The following is a 19,450-nucleotide window of genomic DNA, read 5'->3' as shown; positions in this document are numbered from 1 at the left end:
TTCAAAATTTTCGACGTCTTCAAACAAGACAAGAAGGCATCGATGAATTAAAATTATTATGCGCCGAGCAAGCCTTTCTTTTCTCATCGCAAAAACGCCTTCAATGAATTTTGTAGTGGTCGCTGTTCGCTGACCTACGTATTTCGAGAACGTCGTCTAAAATCAGTTGCTCTGCCGGAAGATATCGAGCCATTAATGAACAATCGTCATTATAAAGCCAATATGGATGTATGGTGTGCATACCCTCTTTCATGCTTATACAAACGGCATATCACAGCTAGGGCAAAGAGATATCATAGCACTTTAGATGGAGAGTGTTAAGCAAGTAACAGTGGATAACACATTTTGATAACACAATTTGTTATGAAATGATAGTTCCTTTTTGCTCTACGCAGTGTAAAGCGATTAGGAAAGATCGTATAACTACCCTCACTTGACACATTTTGTTTTCATTTCATTCGCCTCTCTCTCTCTCTCTGTCAAATCCGTCATGACGTAACAGTCATTCTTACAATTTTGCTTCAGCTAGCCAAACGTGGTAATCTATCATCCTTTTTGAATTACTTATTATAGTGAGTTATACATTTTAAAATCAAAACAGTGAAAGTAAATATTGAATATGTTTAATATTTATTACAAATGAATACAATTACGTTCTTACTCAATATTGACTATTTGCCGTGATGATGATCGTAATAAGTACAAAAAACATAGGCATAAATGAAATAATTCTTCCACTCTGGAGTTAGCGGAAACTTCAAGCTGAGACCCGACTGTCAATCAATGCGTTTTGCCAATGAACGTTAATAACTCAAACTGACGAATGGTCAAATACCTATGCATCCCTACATAATTTGTTGGATGTGAAATAAAGAGACTAATTATATTAATTACTACAGGCCACAGCGAGTGTAACCGTATACCCAGATAATTTAAGAAAATAAAAAAACTGTTATAAATTCTGTAACCAAGGAAGGAATATTTTTAATGAATAAATATAACGAATAAAATTAAGATTACGTTTTGCTTATTCGTTCTATTCTTTATTTTCATCTTATTCACCCGTTTCGTTTTTCTTTCAGTCTTCGCTGACTGGTTCCGCATCCTTTTCATTGCTTTTTTTGCCTTCCGTTAAGTCAATCGCTTCAATTTCTTTTTCAGATTCTTCACTCTTTATTTTCTCTTCTTTCGCCATTGGCGTATCTTCTAGATTTTCTAATTTCTCATCCTTTTCAAGGTCAACTCGACTATGCTTTTCACTATCTTCGACTTCTTCACTTTCTTTCTTTTCTTCCTCATTTTCATCTTCCTTCTCTTTATCCGCTTTACTTTCATCGACTTCTTCACTTTCTTTCTTTTCTTCCTCATTTTCATCTTCCTTCTCTTTATCCGCTTTACTTTCATCGACTTCTTCACTTTCTTTCTTTTCTTCCTCATTTTCATCTTCCTTCTCTTTATCCGCTTTGCTTTCATCGACTTCTTCACTTTCTTTCTCATCGCCATCTTCCTTCTCTTTATCCGCTTTACTTTCATCGACTTCTTCGTTTTTTTCTTGCTCATCTCGCGTGCCACTTTCATCTCTGCTCGAGTCTCCTTGTTCAGCAACTACCGTGTTTTCCGATTCCTGACTATTCAGTTTCGTCTCTTCCTCATGTTTACTTACATTTTCTTCCTCATCTTCCACTTTGTTATTTTCATCTTCTTGATCATTATCATCTATACCTACTTTTGAAGTATTTGATTCTTCCACTTCATTTTCTGCCTTATTATTCTCTTCATTCACAGTTTCTCCAGTTTCCGTGTTTTCTCCGGCTTTTTTAATTTCTGTATTATTTTCAACCTCTGCGTCCTCACTTTCTTCGATTAACTTGTTTTCAGATTTTCCGTTGAACTTGTCTAGTATTACAATATCGAAATATTATGTGTGCATGTTTAAATAATTCTTTATTCTCAATACTGTTGCTTTTTTACCTTTTATTTCTTCCACTCCGGCTTCATCCTTCTTTTCCGGTTCTGCATTTATACTTTTCTCTTTTCCATCTACAGCCTTTGCTACTGTTTCTTCCATCTAACCTTAATCAATTAATTTTATGTCCGGATTTATTGTTCAAGGAGACAAATATTTCAATGTAAAGAAAATATGTAGATATTTAGTGATAGAAACTAGTAACGCGTTTAAAACAACTAGCAAAGCATTGAAGGTATTAGATAAGTTGTAAGCACAAACCTCGCTTGAGTCCTCTTCGTTGTCTTTCCGTTTTGCCTCCCCATCCAAAGCTTTCTGTTCAAGCTGTTCATCATTGCTTTCCTTCGCCTCTCCTTTATATCATATTATATTGCATAATAGTTAATGAAGCAAATCTGCCAATTACTTAAATATATATTGCTTTACCTTCATCCTTTTCCCCAACTGAATCATTTGCAGCCGTTTCGATATCCTGCTTATCTTCTTTTTGTTCTTTCTGTACTTAGACCACAACAAATTAAATATTATTTTTTTTTTTTTGTAAAAAAAAGGTTAAAGCTCCAAAGCGGCGGAATTTAAGTATTCTTGCAGTGCTCGCGACTTAGCATACACAAAGTATGGATTCTTAAATCCACATAAAAATTCACATGTGAAATATACATAGATACACATACACATTGAGCGCCAGACAGCAAGTGATTATAATTATTCAATTATTATAAATTTATAGTTTCAATAATGTGAAAACATTGAGGCGTATAAATGCAAGAGCATGCTTTCGACATTTTTTAGAAGAAAAAAAAAAAACGGCTATAAAAATTATAGAAAATAGCAGCATAAACAAGTAGGTACATACATATGCGTTATTCGAAATCATTTAGAAACGCCCAACTGATATTTTTTTCGAGACTAGCATTTTAAAGGCTTCCAACGTTCGTGATAAAACATGCCTACGCAAAAAGAATGTATTTTACGTTATTGTATTTTCAAATTGCCGGGCTGGGGTTGTTAAAGGAGTTAAATGGACAAAACCAGCAAATTATGTCACGCGTGATTTTTCTTGGAAATTAAATTTATTAAATCCTTTAAATTATTTTTAAACCGGTTTGACACAGAATTGTATTAGAACTCTCTAAACCAAATCATCTAACACTCCTATTCCTCTGGTCCGTCCAAATCGAAACGACACGTTTCTCGGGCCTACCGTTTGATGACAAGGACCAAGTGAAATACCACCTAGACAGAGTTTATTAAGACTGTTACAACAATATATACATATATTATACATAACTCTATATATACATATATAGTTGTAACAGTCTTATATATACATATATATATAGTTATATATACATAATTGACGCGCGCTTACACCCTTTATTTGGTGTTTGGAGGTTGTCTTAGGATACACAAAGTGTGGAAACAACTTTTTCTATCATTTGGTGTTTCATGCACGCAGATTCGAGCCGCGCTTCCGAATGATAGTGACGCACCAACCCATCGGCTACGGCGGCGCCAACGTATTATAGAGCTGCCAAAATCATGATTCGCTCATACAACTCAAAACCCATCAACTTTCTTCTAACGCTTTCAAGTTCCAACTCTGTAACTCCGTTATATCTGTGCTCTTCATTGAGGAATGTTGCGGACCAGAGGATCAGTAATTCTCTAAAACTCTCTACAATATTTTGGCAACTCTGGTCCTATGGTCAATGGGGGAGTGTTGTTGATACTTGGAGTCTGAATGGAAAATAGAGCAAAAACCTCAACCTATTTAATGTAATCAATAAATCTATATGTATGTATTTACGATGTGTGTTCAAAAAATATGGTGAAGGTTTCAAATTTCGCGGGCTACGTACATTCGACTCTTCGATAGCAGAAAATCGCCGAACACACAAACATGCTATATTGCCAAAACCGTGAAAATATCTTCGATACGAGTGTACTAACAAAGTATGTACGTAGCCCGCGAAATTTGAAACCTTCACCTTATTTTTATAACACACCTCGTATATGTAATTATTTAACTGGAAAATCGTGTTTATAAAAATCAAAAAGGTTGCTTTGATTTTATGAAATAGTTAAATCATGCTATTAAAAATTCAGTCCAAATCTGTATTATGCAAATAAATATATTGATATATATGTATTTATAAGTAAATAAATTATAGCACACAAAAAAATAAAATAAGCATTTTTTTCTTCTAGAATTATAAGAATGTATTTTTACTCTTGTTTCAATCATTCATATCATATATTAATATTCACTGATCCTTTCTTATTGTGGCTTTTATATTTGCTCTTAACTGAGATTTTGTTTTAACCGAACGAGTGGGGAAAGAATTATGTGAATGAAGAATCATCCCATAATGCTCAATGTTTTTACATATGTGACTTAAATTATTTTAGAGTGGGAATACTTTTGTTGCTACCGTCAATTTCAAAGTAAGGAATTTCAACAATTAATTCGAGGCGTTGTTGTTTTTTTGTGACAAGTTTTGAGGGAATATTATATGGTAACTCTATTGGGATTGAGATTTGTTGCTTTTAAAGAATTAAATTTTTTTCGTGCATACATAGCCATAACACACCCTAATAAAGGGTTTTCCAATAACAGGTGTTATCTATCGCTATCGAGGGTTGATTAGCGTTTTTTTATGGTCGGAATAGGATGGTATTGATCTGGACAACGTTTATTTTCAACAAGACGGCGCTACGTGCCACACAAGGAACGAAACCATTGATGTTTTACGGGAAAAGTTTCCGGACCGTGTTATTTATCAAAGAGGTGATCACAATTGGCCACCGAGATCTTGTGATTTAACACCTTGTGACTTTTTTTTTGGGACCTCTTTATAATGAAATAAACCTCCGATAATTATATTAAAATATAGCATTTTTCTTTGAATATCAAAATAACACCTCTTATTCGAAAACCCTTTATTATATTTCTTTTTATAGAATGTGTGAACGGATATCAAATATTTTCTGGGATTAAAAACAAAAAACGAAAATGTATTTTTAGACGTTGTTGATGTATAGTATTTACTTGGAAATATCTCTATACCTTGGTGTGTATTTTACGATTTCATTTATCTCGGCCAAGAGTTTTGAAAACCCGAAGATAAAATTCATTACTAGGTATTATCGGGATTTAACTTTAAAATTTGTTTATTTTTTTATGTCTCAAGTTTAAAAAAATACAATTTTTCTGTCAAATCCATGTTCGACTTAATTCAATTCTGAATGTTTCAACTGAATTAATTCTGTTAAAATTTAAACTCATATCTTTGCTCAAAAAAACAAAAAGTTCCTGCTCTTTTTTAAATTTATATAAACCACATTTTACATCGAATGTCTTTTGTGAACCCAAGTACAAATGCTTGCCAAATTGCCAACATAAAAATTGAGAAATGAAAGATAAAATATGAACTTAAAATTGTAATAAATACGCATACGTAATAAAAAAGTTGTTTTGCCTGCTGGTTGTTAGTTTGCACTGCTTTTAGCTTTTTTAATTTCTTTGCAATGCTGTTGCTCGCACAGTATGAAAATATTAAATTAGAAGAAATTATTGAAATATTTTTAGGACAACACTAAATTAAAAAATTAAAAAAAGTAAAAATTTCGGTTATGAACTAAAAAGTTTTCTTAATGCTAGTTTGCTATATGTATGTATCAGAGCACAAACATGTGCTTGTTGTTAGCATTATTTAGCGTTTTTGCAGTTAGCATACAAATTGGCAGTTCAAACCTCAGCATTCTTGTTCTCGCCCTCGCCATTAGCGGTCTCATCAGCGCCGGCAACTGCTTCACTGACATCAGCCGCTTTACCGCCTTCTTCACCGTCGTTTTTTTCCTCGGCAGTCTCTTTATTTTCTTTATTCTCATCATCTTCAGCTGATGCTGGTGCTTTCACTTCGCCGTTTTCCTGCTTTAGCTCTAGCTGTGCACTGGAAACAGATGTTGTATCGGCTGGAGCCAACTTCAAGAACTGCTCCAACGTATCTATTTCGTTGGCCAAATCGAACGCATCATAATCGCCGCAATATTCTTCTTCGTTGAATATTTGCGGTGGCAGTGCGTGCCGTGGCTCGGGATCGCTAACTGTCGCCCCATTACTAGTGGACTTTGTCTGCATTAACTCTTTTTCGCTTTCTTTTCCTGGTTCTGTGATGTCCACTACGTTATACTTGATATTCTTGCTGTCAAGGATCATCAAAACACGTTGCTGGCGTTTCTTTACCTATTAAAGAAAAACAAGAAAACTTTATTAAACGCTTTTTCAACCCATTTAAATGCAATTGACCTAGAAACTTCTTCAAAGGTAAGTACGCAGCAAGTTAAGATTTTTTGCTTATCATTTATTTGCCTAGCGCATAGTTCAAATGGCTATGGTACATTATTTGAATACAGCAACAAACAACCATGTATTGCCATACGCTCTTCGCCACAAAAGCAAAACTCTTGTCATCTTCCCGACCCACAAGCCTCATTAAATTTGAGAACTGATAGTTAGCTGTATCATATCAAGTTGGAACACCGTTCAGTAAAAAATGTTTACTTTTCCTTGAGAGTTCCTTTCTAAAAGTACTTTACATGCATAGTGTGGCTGCTCTGCAATCACAATACGAGTATATATGAGTACCTCTCAGGAACCTTTAATTTTGCACGCTTGCTAAGTCAAGTAGAAGTACAAAAACTATATTATTCCTATGACAGCCGATTTTACGTACAGGAATAACTCGGGTTTTTCCAGACCAAAGGCTGCCGCCCCAGCAAACTAGCTCTACTTACCCCTCGTCTATCGTCTCCGGCAGCAAAGGAGCTTAACATTGAACCCGAAATCGATTATGTGGTGGTATCACGCTCCGCCATTAAATTTATGCAACAATGCCAAACGTCACGCGCCCAGTCAATAAAATATTGACAATATGATCCTCATCACTAGCTAATCAAGTGCATTAAAAAGGTTTAAGCGTAAAAATTAGGTTAAATAAAATAAAGTTATTGACCTAAGACTCCATATTTTCAAACAACACGTTCGGCACAAAATAATTTATGAAATATTTCGGCAGCTAATCAGCTTCGTATCAGCAACAGGCATCAAAAAGTATCAGATTCGCAATATTACTTTCATTTTTGAGTACGGCGAACATACCCTAATTATTAAATTTTGAAATAATGGTTATGCTATATATTATTTTAAATTAGATAACCAAATCTCCATAGAAGAATAGAGGCATAAGCTAAATGGTTGTCAATGATTTCTGGAGGAATACTTGACCAGGCTTGTTCTGCAGTTTCAATTAACTTATTTTTGTCCATATTGACACCCTCTGTCTATCCTCCTTAAGGACCCGCGACTAAGCTGGCCATTTCGAGTGAGCTTCAGGTCGTTATTATCCTAAGTAGGGCATAGGCCTAGGTGGCATATTTCACTCTTCATGGGGAAGACTTACACTTTAAGGGATATTTGCTATTTTTTCAGTGCAGGAGTTCAATGCCAAATCCCCATATCATTATACCCCTCCGCAATACTTAACTGTACCTCGACAATATGGCGGATCTGAGCGCTAAGTTTGGTTAAATATGAAAAGAGCACAGTTGTCCAGCGGTTCACTGACCAATTGATTGTTCTAGAGAAAATTAAAACGATTTAATTGATTTTTTCCTGAAATAAATTACTTTTTAGCGACTGTCCTATAACTTGTTAGTCCGGCTGCACATGTCCTTTGCAGAGTCCTGCTGCTTACTTTTAAGTTTAGGGTTTTAAATATTCATCTTTCTTCTTTACCTATACCTATACGTATCCGTGGACCTTCTTGTCGTTTTGTAGTTTTGCGACGTTCTCCTCGATAGTTATATTTCACGGCTCCATCTGTTTTGAACTTGCTTATTATCAAACTTACTATTCAGCTTTAATGAAAACTTTTTGCCTATCTGTTTCTGAGATAAGTTTATAGCCATAACTAGTTTTTAGTAGATTTTTAAGGAAATATTAAAAAACTTAAATACGTCAGAACTTATACATTCTCTTGAGCTTAATCAAACAATATTTCACTAAAGATGCTTAAAATTCCCAGTACAATCGTGTACAAATAACGGCATTTGCGTAGCTTACCTTGGGTTTACACAAGAGAAGACAATTAAAATACGTACATAATATATTAGTTGTCAAAGACAATTCACTTTTACGCGACCAGCGTTGGTATCGTTTCGCATAAATTACTAGTAGCTTTGACTTTGATTTGTTTGGGTTTACATTTAAGTGAAGCATATATTATAATATTTTAATTACACTTGCCAAATCTAAAATCTTATAATGGATTTCTTACGCTTTTTTCTTTTGCGAATTATAACGAAACCCCAAATAATTTGCCAAATTTACTGTCTTCGAAAAATCATAGGCAGTGATGAAGACAGTGCGATAGTTGTGAATATAGTTATTAGTAACAACAAATGTCTTTGTAAAACTGTCCAGTGTAAATTCACTATGATAAATTGCGACGGGTTTAAAATATTATATTTTATCGCAATGTAATTTTTGGCTTTTCTCTTTGCTTGTTTCAAATTTTTAAACATTTTTTTGATAATTCAAATCGTATTGCATTATGAAAAATAATTATTAAAGTTAGCGGCTTTGTTTACTTTTATTTGCTAATTTTTTAAAGTTACATATATGGTAATAAGTTTATTTAATAGTTTAGTTTAACATTTTTTGTCCGACATTGTGGCAATACTGCTGTTTCCGTGGCAACGCAATTTAATGGCGGATTCTTATAGAACTCGACAAAAGAAAACGACATGAAGGAGTAAAATTTTTTGATATGCCTATACCTAGGCTATGAAAATTGCACCAAAGTATATGTATGTATGCATATATTATATTAGTATACTACATAACTTATAAGATATGTGGTAAATATTACCATACATTTTTTCCTTCATATATAATAATAAATTCATAATAAAAACATTAAAACAACAGGTATTATTAATAACTCGTCGTCACTAATTATAAATTCGGTATATACATATATATCATTATTTATATTTTTATATTTATATATACAAATAACCCATTATATAAATATTATTGTTATATTTATTTGTACATAAACATAATAATAACATATATAAACATCATTATTATATTTTTTTTATATAAACATAACTATAATATACAGTATTGGCCCAAAATAAAGCACCCCCTAATGGCATTCCAAATAATGTCAAATAACTCAATAAAACAACATCGAATATTACTTACTTTTACACCTTGTGTCTTCTTATTATCTTGGTCATTAATAAACATAACAAAAAATTTTCAACATTTCTTATATTAAAAATTAAATTAAAAAATATTAATATTATTCACAACTTGTCTGGACAAAACTAAAGCACCCCCCCATTAAAAGCGAAAATAATTGTTTTTATTCTTCAGTATTTTGTACTAAACCCATTATTTTTGATAACTTCAAAACATCTTTTTGGCATAGAAGATATTAGGCTACTAATAATGTAAATATTGTACCAGGCTTCTTCAACCGCTTCAAACAGATCTTCCTTTGTGCTGCAATTTTCCCTATTAATTTTCGAATTTACAATCTCCCACAAATTCTCAATGGGATTGAGATCAGGAGATTGTGCTGGCCAGTCTAAGACCTCTATAGCATTTTGCTGTAACCACGTTTTACAGTGCCTAGAGGTATGCTTCGGATCATTATCCTGTTGGAACCTCCATCTCATTGGCATTTCCTCCTCAGCGTGTGGTAGCATTACATCTTTAAGGATGTTTGTGTACATGAAACGGTCCATAATTCCCTCTATTCGATTAATAGGCCCGATACCGTGGGCAGAGAAACAACCCCAGACCAAAATGTTCCCCCCACCATACTTGGTAGTTCCGATACAACACATCGGATTTAGTCGCTGTTGCTTTCGCCTTCTTACTCGCCTTATTCCATCTGAATGTTTCAAATTATATTTGGATTCATCAGAGAATAACACAGTTTTCCAATTTTGAACTGTCCAATTAATATGCAATTTCGCAAACTCGAGTCTCGCGAAAAAATATATGGCGGAAATAAATGGCTTTCTAGCAGGTCGTCGACTGAAAAGTCCGACCTCCACTGCTCGTCTTCTGATCGTTCTAGAACTTACCGGCAAACTTAAATCAATTTTTATTTGTTCAGAAGAGACTGTGGGATCACTCTGAATTTTTCTTTTAATCGTGGAGTCGCCTTGTCGTGTAGTCTTTCGGAGGACACTATGGATTGCAGAAATAGAACCCGTTTGTTCAAATTTTTTTATAAGTCGCGATATTACACTTCTATTTATTGAATATTTCTCACTAATTTTGTGTCGCGATAAACCACTTTGCCAATCACTTATTATTTTATTTTTAAATTCATTTGAGTACGCATTTCTGGCCATATTTGCTGATTTCCCGTATGAAATGTTTTGTCCTACTAAATCCGCACGTGTTTTGCACAAATTATTCTAACGAACTTTGACTCAGCTTTAAATACCGTTAGGAAGAGAAATTAACTTAAAAACAACAAAACAAAGCCGTAATAAGAAAAAAAATGTGGGGTGCTTTAGTTTTGACCATTCAGTTTTTAAATAATATGAACATTTCAATTATTTTTAGTATAACCAAAACGCTGTAAATTTGCAATTATATTTTATAAATACTTAAGTAACAAGGAAACACATGACATATGTATATGCCATATTTCAAGATGTTTGATTGAGAGATTTAGCATTATTTGAAATGCCATTAGGGGGGTGCTTTAGTTTTGGCCAATACTGTATATATATATATATGTAAACACATCATTGTTATGTATATAAACATAATAACGCACACACACACACACACAAAAATATAACAAAACACAACACAACATAACATAACGTTCAGTTCAAGCAAGGTAACGACGCATGAGCAAGATAACGACGCATTTTTTTATGCGTGCAGCAGGCTACATCGAATTATAAGACGTTATCACGTCAACAATTAAAGAACTATGGTATTCCACTCCCACAGAAACCGGCTGTAGGATTATCAATTCTATGCCAAGTGTATATATATATATATAATTGGCGCGTACATCCTTTTTGGGTGTTTGGCCGAGTTTCTCCTCCTATTTGTGGTGTGCTTCTTGATGTTGTTCCACAAATGGAGGGACTTACAGTTTCAAGCCGTTTTATGAGGAGCTTTTTCATGGCAGAAATACACTCGGAGGTTTGCCATTGCCTGCCAAGGGTCGACCGCTATTAGAAAAATGTTTTTCTTAATTTTGGTGTTTCATCGAGATTCGAACCAACGTTCTCTCTGTGAATTCCGAATGGTTATCACGCACCAACCCATTCGACTACGGCGGCCGCATGCCAAGTAAGCAAATACAAAAAATCATTGACAATCATGGTGTTCACAGTGGTTATTGATCAAACTTCGATAATTTGAATGAATATTTCTTTTTGCTCCTATTGTTACTATTTGAAGTTTTAAAAAATCCTTCAATTTTTTTATATTTGTAATATTTATCTCTTAATTATGAAATAAAAACTACACACAATTGAATATGTTTTTATTAATTTAAAAAACTTGCATTTTCCGTATGAAAAAAATTGTATGTTTCCTTAAATTTTGTTCAAAATAAACGCTAATTACTTTTACTCTCAGGTTGTCCTAAAATACCGTGCGCAGCCTGTATATACTATGCACATATAATACTCGAAAGCAGATAGTAATAAGCTAGATGCTTGCAGTCTAAATTTATTTTCACAACAGTCGGATGTTCATTTTACTGAACGACCTGGATTTATACCAAATGCATGTAGAATATTTTATTGTTAAAAAAAAACACCGCTTAATTTTTGTTTTACCAAACATTTTTGTTAAGTCGGAAACGATGGGCAATTCTTAAGTACATACAAAAATATTTTGAAACCTGCGACCAATACAAACTGACCCACACTTTCAACAATTTCGAGGTGAAGGCACGTAGACATAAAGTGATTCATAGCGGTTGATGGTGTTTGTCAAATAACGAATGAGCATACATATAAGGCACATACTTCCACCCATACATTATGTACATGCAAAGAACACATTAGCAGAAAAAGAACAGAACACACTACCTATACATAATACTTTTTATGGAATATATTTAATTAAACTTATAAATCGATCTTTTCATATCGACTTTGGCCTTACGATCAATCAGCATTTAACAGGTGGCTTCTCCACACCACTCAATGCGATGCTCACAATACCGTATATATTTGAATGATGACAAACCACAACCAACACTTCGACGGTCGTTGGCAAATAGTCAACGTTAGCACCAAACTCAACACCACTTCATGACCCATCCACTGCAGCACTAAATAAAAGCCTCTAGGTTTTAATGCAGTTCGTGTCTTGAACATATGGATTTCCCTTCACTATCATGGATTTTCATTGAGTGTTAACAAGAAAGCCGCTATACAGATTTTATTTATTGTATTTAAGCATCAATTATACTTTTCCCCTCGAGTGCAGCCAGCCACACCCGCATACTACCACATTATCTTTATGCGCGAGCTACAACCATCGCCGCTGTTAAACCAAAAATTTGATAATATATTCTTACCTCCTTGTTACCGGACATGCCGCTAATATACACTTTCAACACCATTTTTACCAGTTTTAAATCGCAAACTGATTAATTTTTTGCTAGTATATTTGATAATTCTCAATTTCTTCGACTTCCACTTTTTCTCACTTTTCGTTGCGGTTGCTTTCGTTGCTTCAATCTCAACTGCGACTCAGCGTTGCTACTTGTTTGCCCAGTTCTGATTTCTGCTTAATTAAATACCAAATATAATACCTGCAGCTTTTTTTTTACAGCGTATATTATTTATTGCTCTGCTTTAAATTACCAAATTTAATATTGAGCTTGCAACCACTTTTCCTTATTATTGCCTCTTATTTATGCTTTTTCTTTCTCAAATAAGGGCAAAGCTTAGTTAAATTAGCACTACCGTCAGTCAGCTGATTGGAAAGGTTTCTTTTTAGCATAGCAAGAAAGGCGAATTCACATAAGGTGATGTCTCTACAAAAATGCGTTGTGGTTTTTTTTTTTATTGCGAATTCTGGTTGGAAAAGTCAAAACACCATGCTTCTTTGCAGTTACCTTATTTGCAAAGAATAAATTTTCATTGAAAATTGGCCAACAAATCAGTAGAAAAACTAAGTACATGAGAATCTTTGCGCTGCTCTACCGAACTCACCTTATATGAACTCGCCTTGATTACAGGGTCCTCTTCACAACGATGTTGTTACGTTTTTCTCCAAACTCTATATTTCCTCTGAGTTCGATCACTGAATTGCTAATTAAAAGTCACAACTAGTGGCAGTACAACTTGCTTGCTTTACTTATCATAATTCCAATTCTTAATCACTTTACTTCTCGTTTACACGTTCCCACGCTCAACTTAACACTGCTTATTTTGTGTGCATGCACATCTGTTCATATACATACATTAGGGCGGGTCGATTTAAAAATCGCTCATTGCTCTGTGAAAATCATATTCTAGGGATCAAAATAAGAAACTTTGCCGAAGGAACCATACCTCTAAAACGAATTCTGATGTCCCCCAATTTGGGTCGAACTTGTAAATTCTGCGTAGGATTGCACAGTCATTCCGGTAACGTAAAACCGGCTGCCATGGGAATGGCGGCCGCCGTAACCGAATGTGTTGATGCTTGACTACGATTCGGAATTCAGAATACGTAGGTCCGAATCTCCGTGAAACAGCAAAATGAAGAACAAGTTTTCTAATAGCGGTGGCCACTCGGCAGACAATGGCAACCCTCCGAGTGTATTTCTGCCATGAAAAAGCTCCTCATAAAAAAATATCTGCCATTCGGAATCAGCTTAAAACTGTAGGTCCCTCCTTCTGTGAAACAACAATAAGACGCACGCCACAAATAGTAGGAGGAGCTCGGGGTGTAAGGGGTGTAAGCGCCAATTAAATAAAATAAAGAAAGCACTGTTGGCGTGACAGTATTCCCTAAACATTTATGGGCAATGTTTATACAACAACAACAACATATATTGTGTTAGATTAGTGGTAAGCCATACCTTAACTGGAATGAATGAAATCAAATAAATTTGCTGCTTTCCTTCTTTAATGAATGTTGGAAATTAAATTAATATAAAAACGCCCACCAAAACGTAACATTAAGTCGAAAAGGCAGACGATAATCCTAAAATTAAAGAGTTGATTCTCGATATCACTTGAGACATGCCTCAAACTGGGTATCACCCACGGTATGGCCCTGCATCGCTCTTAAAACGTTGCGTTCGAATAGCGCGCGATTTGATTGCAATTGGTCGGCAGCTTCCTTATTCAATGGATCTTCGGGATTAGGCTCCTGAAAAGTATTTCAAAATGTGTTGTAAAATACAATTTTTTAAATCTAAATATGCATGTACATATTTCAAGATATGTGCATTTAACGAACCAAAAATAGAAATTGTAATCCGTAAACAATAGAGCTGATGGTCAACACTGGATTCCAGTCTTCTCGCAGTATATTTAAGCAGACGTTGCCCTCCAGATCGATGTTTGGGTGGTAAACTTGTGTTTCGCATTTAACTTTTGGTGGTTCATGTGGATAGTTGGGCCCCACGCGAAAACTAAACACAAAACGTCCGTTTTTATAAAAACCTTCGTCAGGACAAATCGTGAGCTTAAAGTTGAGCAAGTCATTTGGATCAGGAAACTCAGTGGCGCATGTTTTCGGCAGGTTTAACTCGTTGATATCTGAGATATATTATAAAAGTAAAACAAGAAAAATTTAACAACAATGTCATATTAAGTGAGAATGGATAGCCGCGCTTTAATGAAAGATCTCTCAAACAATTTTTTTGAAGGATACCTCATACAGCTTCGAAAGTGGCTATGGTCATGTAGACGACGGAAGATATTTCCATAGCAGTTGGGGTAAGTTGTGTACCTTGGTGAGATAGTTTATTGTTTAGAGACCTTCGCTTTCCCTCCAAACCTCTCCACTAGAGAAAGAAAATTACAATGTTATTTCGGAATTTGTTCACCCTAAAAGTGCTCAGGTTTGATGCGGGATAAATTGCAAACTAAATAAGATTGCTCTATGCTGACAAATTATAATATAATTTCGGTTTTGCCCGTTTAGACAAATTCATGGCACTCGATTTTTCTTCCAGTATGAGAAAATATGTAGGTTTGATCATAAATTCATAGGCAGCTAATGTAATGAAGAATCGCAACTGGAAGTATAAGCTTTACATAGGAAGCAGAGGAGTAAAAAAGAATATACATGGTTCTCAAGAAAGGTGACTTCATGTTGGAAAGTGGATATTCTCTAGTCGAAGCTACCTTTAACACATCAACGATATGCACTTATATTGGAGAGGAGGTAGCACCAATTTTATACAAAGAAAGTTTAATCTAATAGTGCGAATGTAAAAATGAATAATTTAATGAAAATATCGTTGTTGTAGCAGCATAATCGAAAATATCGTATTCGTGGTTGCATTTAACGACGTGTTATCAAGAGATCAGAATATGACAAAAGACAAAGAGAACGGCACTGGACCAGACAAAAGAAAACTCTTGGCAATGAATTTGTCGTTGAGAATACAACCTACGAAAGTTAATGTGTTTTATTAACCATGCAAAGATTAAGTGGGAGATCCTAAAATTTAGCTTCTATGACATGCTCACAAATATTTCAAATCACTTCCCAATTCGGGAAGATGGTCACATATTGCAATTAAGCATTTAAGTAAATTTATGAAATTCTTCAAACGTGTTTTTATATTATATACCTTGTTACATATGTATATGCTTTGTTGCAATTTCAACTCTCTATTTAAAACTATGAGCAGCTATGGATATGTACACCTAAAAGTTTTTTTACATACAAGTCCAAATATTTGTTCCTAGTAATTCCCTCATATTGAAGTTTACCTTTTTGTATACGTAGCTGCGCAGCTGATGCTTTCTTTTGCTGTCCGGTTCGGGCCAACTGTTCGCCATCCTTTTTTTGTTGTTTCAGTGAGAACAATTTGATCATAACGTTCTTGTTTCTCTTTCGCTTATTTCCGTATTTTGTTCTTAAATATTAAGTGTTGTCGTATTTGGTTATTTCACTGCCACAATTCCTGCTACCAATCCTTTTTTACCGCTTCTAGAATTTATTAGCTGGTTACTATTGCAATCAAAGATATCGTCAAGGGTCGGATGCAGGGCGCTGGCACAGTTTGTTGTTGTTGACTGCTTTGATCCGTATATTTTAGTGTAATTTGCCACTACTATTTCGAACCAAATATTAACTATTATTTTAGTATACTTTTACTCAAATTTACAATGCTACAACACTCGAAATATTTTTCCAATTATTCTTCACGAATTTGTTCTTTTCTGAGTTTCTCCAAACCTTTGACTTTCAACTAAAATGCCAAAAAAGTGCCCCAATAGTGCTGCCACCTTTCGATAATTTTGTTCAATTGGTTAATATGGGCATTCGTGTCGTTAGTATAAATGGTGTAACAGCATTGCCTTACAAATTATTACTACATATTTTTAGCAAAGTACATACAAAACACATACAAATGAATTTAACAAAGCTTTTCGAAAATTCTATTATGGCTATCAATGGATGAACTTCAAAAAAAAAAACCAAAACCTAATTAGAGAAAGAAGTTTCTAAATATAAATCGAGCGAAACATAAGCAGAACAAACCACACAAAGTAATTTAGTCGAACTTTAAATAATTGTTGAAATCCTTGAGAAGTAAATAACTTTGAATGGAATAAAGCAAAGTGTTTGCGATTTTTTATTAGTTAAAGCTATTAGTTAGCTAAAGACTCACCAGGGTATGCACTCCCTGTTCACATTTAAAGTACGGCTTCAGTCTTGTAGAACGTGGCTCGCTATATACATCTAAACACCATCCCTAAAATGTCCTATATGTAAATAATAATATAGAATATTTTCACATATAATTACAGTTTTATTAAATTAAAATTAAAAAGAGTTTGAAGGGACCATATACAGGGAGTGCTGTTACAGTGACTGTCTTTTGTCGGATATAAATCCGGGTCGTTCCGGTTATTGGTCGTCGAACTATCGCGGGAACGATAGCTCGCTTGTTTCCACTTCCGACTAAGCATATTGTCAAGACCTCTTTTATGAACACTGAAACGCCAGTTTTGGACTCTGGTGACGGTCAAGCATTGTTTGACAAGAACTTTATATGTGTGCGTGTCGGGTGCTTGACGCTAATATCTAAAATTTTTGATTTTTACCGACAACAAGTATGTGTGACACGACGCCACCCGACTGCACTAACACATACAAAGCGCAGTCAAGCATGCTGTATCGTCACCAGAGGCCATTTGTTAAAGCCATACCTGTCGATTCCTAAACGCGTATCGAAAATAATCGAACAGTCGGGAAATTGAGCCTTCACTACAAATTACAATATCAATTGAGTTCTCTGCGGGGACGTCTGGGTTACCGGGGTTTAGAATTTAATGGCAAGGAGCATGTTTGCTACAAGAAGCTTCGTTTCCACGGCAGTTGGTTCTAAGTAACCGGAACGACACGGATTTATATCCTGCCTGTTTATACTTCTATAACAGCAACAACGCAAGGTGCTTAGAGCAAGGGACTTCAGGTACAGGCAAACAGAAAACGAAAAGTACCTGAAAATAATAACAAAAGGTACATTGACTTCTAGGTCTCCGAACAAGGCGAATTTCAGTAGAATTACAAGTTTAGCCTCTTTCTAGATTTTAGAAGTTTATATCAAAATATTTTGGCAACACTGTTTACTAGTTTTGTAAGCGCAAAAGAATTTAACAACCTCTTGAGATGTCGGTATCCCTGTTTATTTGTAAACATGTGTTAATTTCCCAATTCGAACATATGGCTTAAACGTCCATCAAAATCAAGAAAAATTGAATTTGATATATTTTTGAAATGTCTGTAGAGCCTAACATCGCGAAAGAAGCTGTACTTAAGCGTAGTGAAAATATTGCTGAAGGTACTCCAATTGTCCAGGGATATGATTGGAATCAGGGAATTGATTACTCCAAATTATTACAGTCGTACGTAAATACAGGTTTCCAAGCTACTAATCTTGGTTTGGCAATAGAAGAAATAAACAAAATGGTAAAGATGGTACTTTGGTGAGGTTTGACTCATAATCGAATATCTTAAAAGCTTGATTGCAGGGAGAAGCCACTAAATCGAGATGAAGAGGATTTACACGAAACAGACGAATTCATAAAACGGAAACACAGTTGTACGATTTTTATCGGTTTCACCTCTAACTTGATATCGTCGGGTCTCCGTGAGACGTTGCGATTCCTTGTTGAACATCAAATGGTGGATTGTGTGGTGACGACAGCAGGAGGAGTTGAGGAGGACTTTATTAAGTGTCTTGCACCTACATACATGGGCTCATTCGAGTTACCAGGGCGAGATTTACGCGATCGTGGTATAAACCGTATAGGGAATTTGCTTGTGCCGAATGACAACTATTGCAAATTTGAAGATTGGTTAATGCCATTACTAGACGAAATGGTCGAGGAACAGAAAACTAAAGGTATTATTTGGTCTCCCTCGCGCATAATACAACGGCTGGGGGAACGGATTAATAATCCGAGCTCAATATATTATTGGACAGCAAAACATAAAATACCAGTATTTTGCCCAGCCCTTACCGATGGCAGTCTTGGTGATATGATGTATTTTCATTCCTTCCGCCATCCAGGATTAGTGGTTGATATTTTGTCTGATTTGCGGCGTTTAAATACAATGGCCGTAAAAGCAAAGAAATCTGGTATGATTATAATTGGTGGGGGCGTCATCAAGCATCATATATGTAATGCCAACCTGATGAGAAATGGGGCCGACTTTTCAGTTTTTATTAACACTGCTTCTGAATTTGATGGCAGCGACAGTGGCGCTCGCCCAGATGAAGCTGTATCTTGGGGCAAGATACGAAAAGATGCCACACCAGTGAAAGTGTATGCAGAAGCTAGTTTAGTAGTGCCTTTAATTGTTGGGGAGACGTTTGCTAAAAGGTATTTTAGCAAAGTTAATAAATCCGCGAAATAAACAATGGTGATCTAAACTCGATTTCCTGTCTTAAAAATTAACTGATTTGAATTCAATGGGTTTTAATATTTGAAGGGATGTTGAAGTGAGGATTTTTGGTAAAGTTTTCCCTTGCAAACTTAGAAGAGCAAACACCCCAAATCATAGCTGCTAACAGCTAGTTCACAATTGATACAAGCAATTTTTGGGAAATATTTTTTACTGAAAAAATCATTGTAAAAGATTGAAAAAAATTTATGATTTTAAGAATGATAGATGTATTCAATTGCCCAGACTAATTTTAAAATAATATATAAAATTATTGTTAAAAA

General features: G+C 34.9%; 3 protein-coding genes across 7 annotated transcripts; 1 reads left to right on the top strand and 2 right to left on the bottom strand.

Moving 5' to 3' along the window:
* Positions 1–607: 607 nt before the first annotated feature.
* LOC129240443 (uncharacterized) lies at positions 608–13,463 on the bottom strand. 5 transcript variants are annotated; one of them, XM_054876230.1, is made up of 7 exons: positions 12,905–13,016; positions 12,616–12,824; positions 5,724–6,215; positions 2,393–2,462; positions 2,228–2,319; positions 1,972–2,068; positions 608–1,896 (listed from the first exon to the last, which is right to left on the bottom strand). In XM_054876230.1, the coding sequence occupies exons 2-7, from the start codon at positions 12,658–12,660 to the stop codon at positions 1,079–1,081; spliced, it is 1,614 nt and encodes a 537-aa protein (XP_054732205.1). In that variant the 5' UTR covers positions 12,661–12,824; positions 12,905–13,016; the 3' UTR covers positions 608–1,078. The 5 variants fall into 5 exon arrangements, with proteins under 5 accessions (XP_054732205.1, XP_054732208.1, XP_054732204.1 ...); XM_054876233.1 differs by lacking the exons at positions 12,616–12,824; positions 12,905–13,016 and adding an exon at positions 13,256–13,463; XM_054876229.1 differs by having other exon boundaries at positions 12,616–12,992.
* A 675-nt stretch (positions 13,464–14,138) lies between these two features.
* LOC129242500 (nedd8-conjugating enzyme UbcE2M) lies at positions 14,139–16,474 on the bottom strand. Its single transcript, XM_054879170.1, has 3 exons — positions 15,980–16,474; positions 14,493–14,794; positions 14,139–14,402 (listed from the first exon to the last, which is right to left on the bottom strand). Exons 1-3 carry the CDS (start codon positions 16,083–16,085, stop codon positions 14,262–14,264), a joined length of 549 nt encoding a protein of 182 aa, XP_054735145.1. The 5' UTR covers positions 16,086–16,474; the 3' UTR covers positions 14,139–14,261.
* Positions 16,475–17,906: 1,432 nt separating this feature from the next.
* LOC129242524 (probable deoxyhypusine synthase) lies at positions 17,907–19,437 on the top strand. The gene is made up of 2 exons (XM_054879207.1): positions 17,907–18,188; positions 18,240–19,437. Exons 1-2 carry the CDS (start codon positions 17,997–17,999, stop codon positions 19,137–19,139), a joined length of 1,092 nt encoding a protein of 363 aa, XP_054735182.1. The 5' UTR covers positions 17,907–17,996; the 3' UTR covers positions 19,140–19,437.
* The last annotated feature ends 13 nt before the right edge of the window (positions 19,438–19,450 follow it).

This window comes from Anastrepha obliqua, chromosome 3 (genome assembly GCF_027943255.1).
Source record: "Anastrepha obliqua isolate idAnaObli1 chromosome 3, idAnaObli1_1.0, whole genome shotgun sequence".
Taxonomy (NCBI): domain Eukaryota; kingdom Metazoa; phylum Arthropoda; class Insecta; order Diptera; family Tephritidae; genus Anastrepha; species Anastrepha obliqua.
The sequence above is the reverse complement of the archived record's forward strand: the minus strand, read 5'-3'. Positions and strand labels throughout refer to the sequence as shown.

Excerpts from the sequence above, each read along its gene's own strand:
- LOC129240443 (XM_054876230.1), bottom strand. The coding sequence starts at position 12,660 with ATGGTGTTGAAAGTGTATATTAGCGGCATGTCCGGTAACAAGGAG. Across the intron at positions 6,216-12,615 it reads GCATGTCCGGTAACAAGGAG|GTAAAGAAACGCCAGCAACG; the intron begins GTAAGAATATAT and ends TTTCTTTAATAG. Across the intron at positions 2,320-2,392 it reads AGTTGGGGAAAAGGATGAAG|GAGAGGCGAAGGAAAGCAAT; the intron begins GTAAAGCAATAT and ends TATGATATAAAG.
- LOC129242500 (XM_054879170.1), bottom strand. The coding sequence starts at position 16,085 with ATGATCAAATTGTTCTCACTGAAACAACAAAAAAAGGATGGCGAACAG. Across the intron at positions 14,795-15,979 it reads GCAGCTACGTATACAAAAAG|ATATCAACGAGTTAAACCTG; the intron begins GTAAACTTCAAT and ends AATATATCTCAG. Across the intron at positions 14,403-14,492 it reads GATTACAATTTCTATTTTTG|GAGCCTAATCCCGAAGATCC; the intron begins GTTCGTTAAATG and ends AATACTTTTCAG.
- LOC129242524 (XM_054879207.1), top strand. The coding sequence starts at position 17,997 with ATGTCTGTAGAGCCTAACATCGCGAAAGAAGCTGTACTTAAGCGTAGT. Across the intron at positions 18,189-18,239 it reads TAGAAGAAATAAACAAAATG|CTTGATTGCAGGGAGAAGCC; the intron begins GTAAAGATGGTA and ends ATATCTTAAAAG.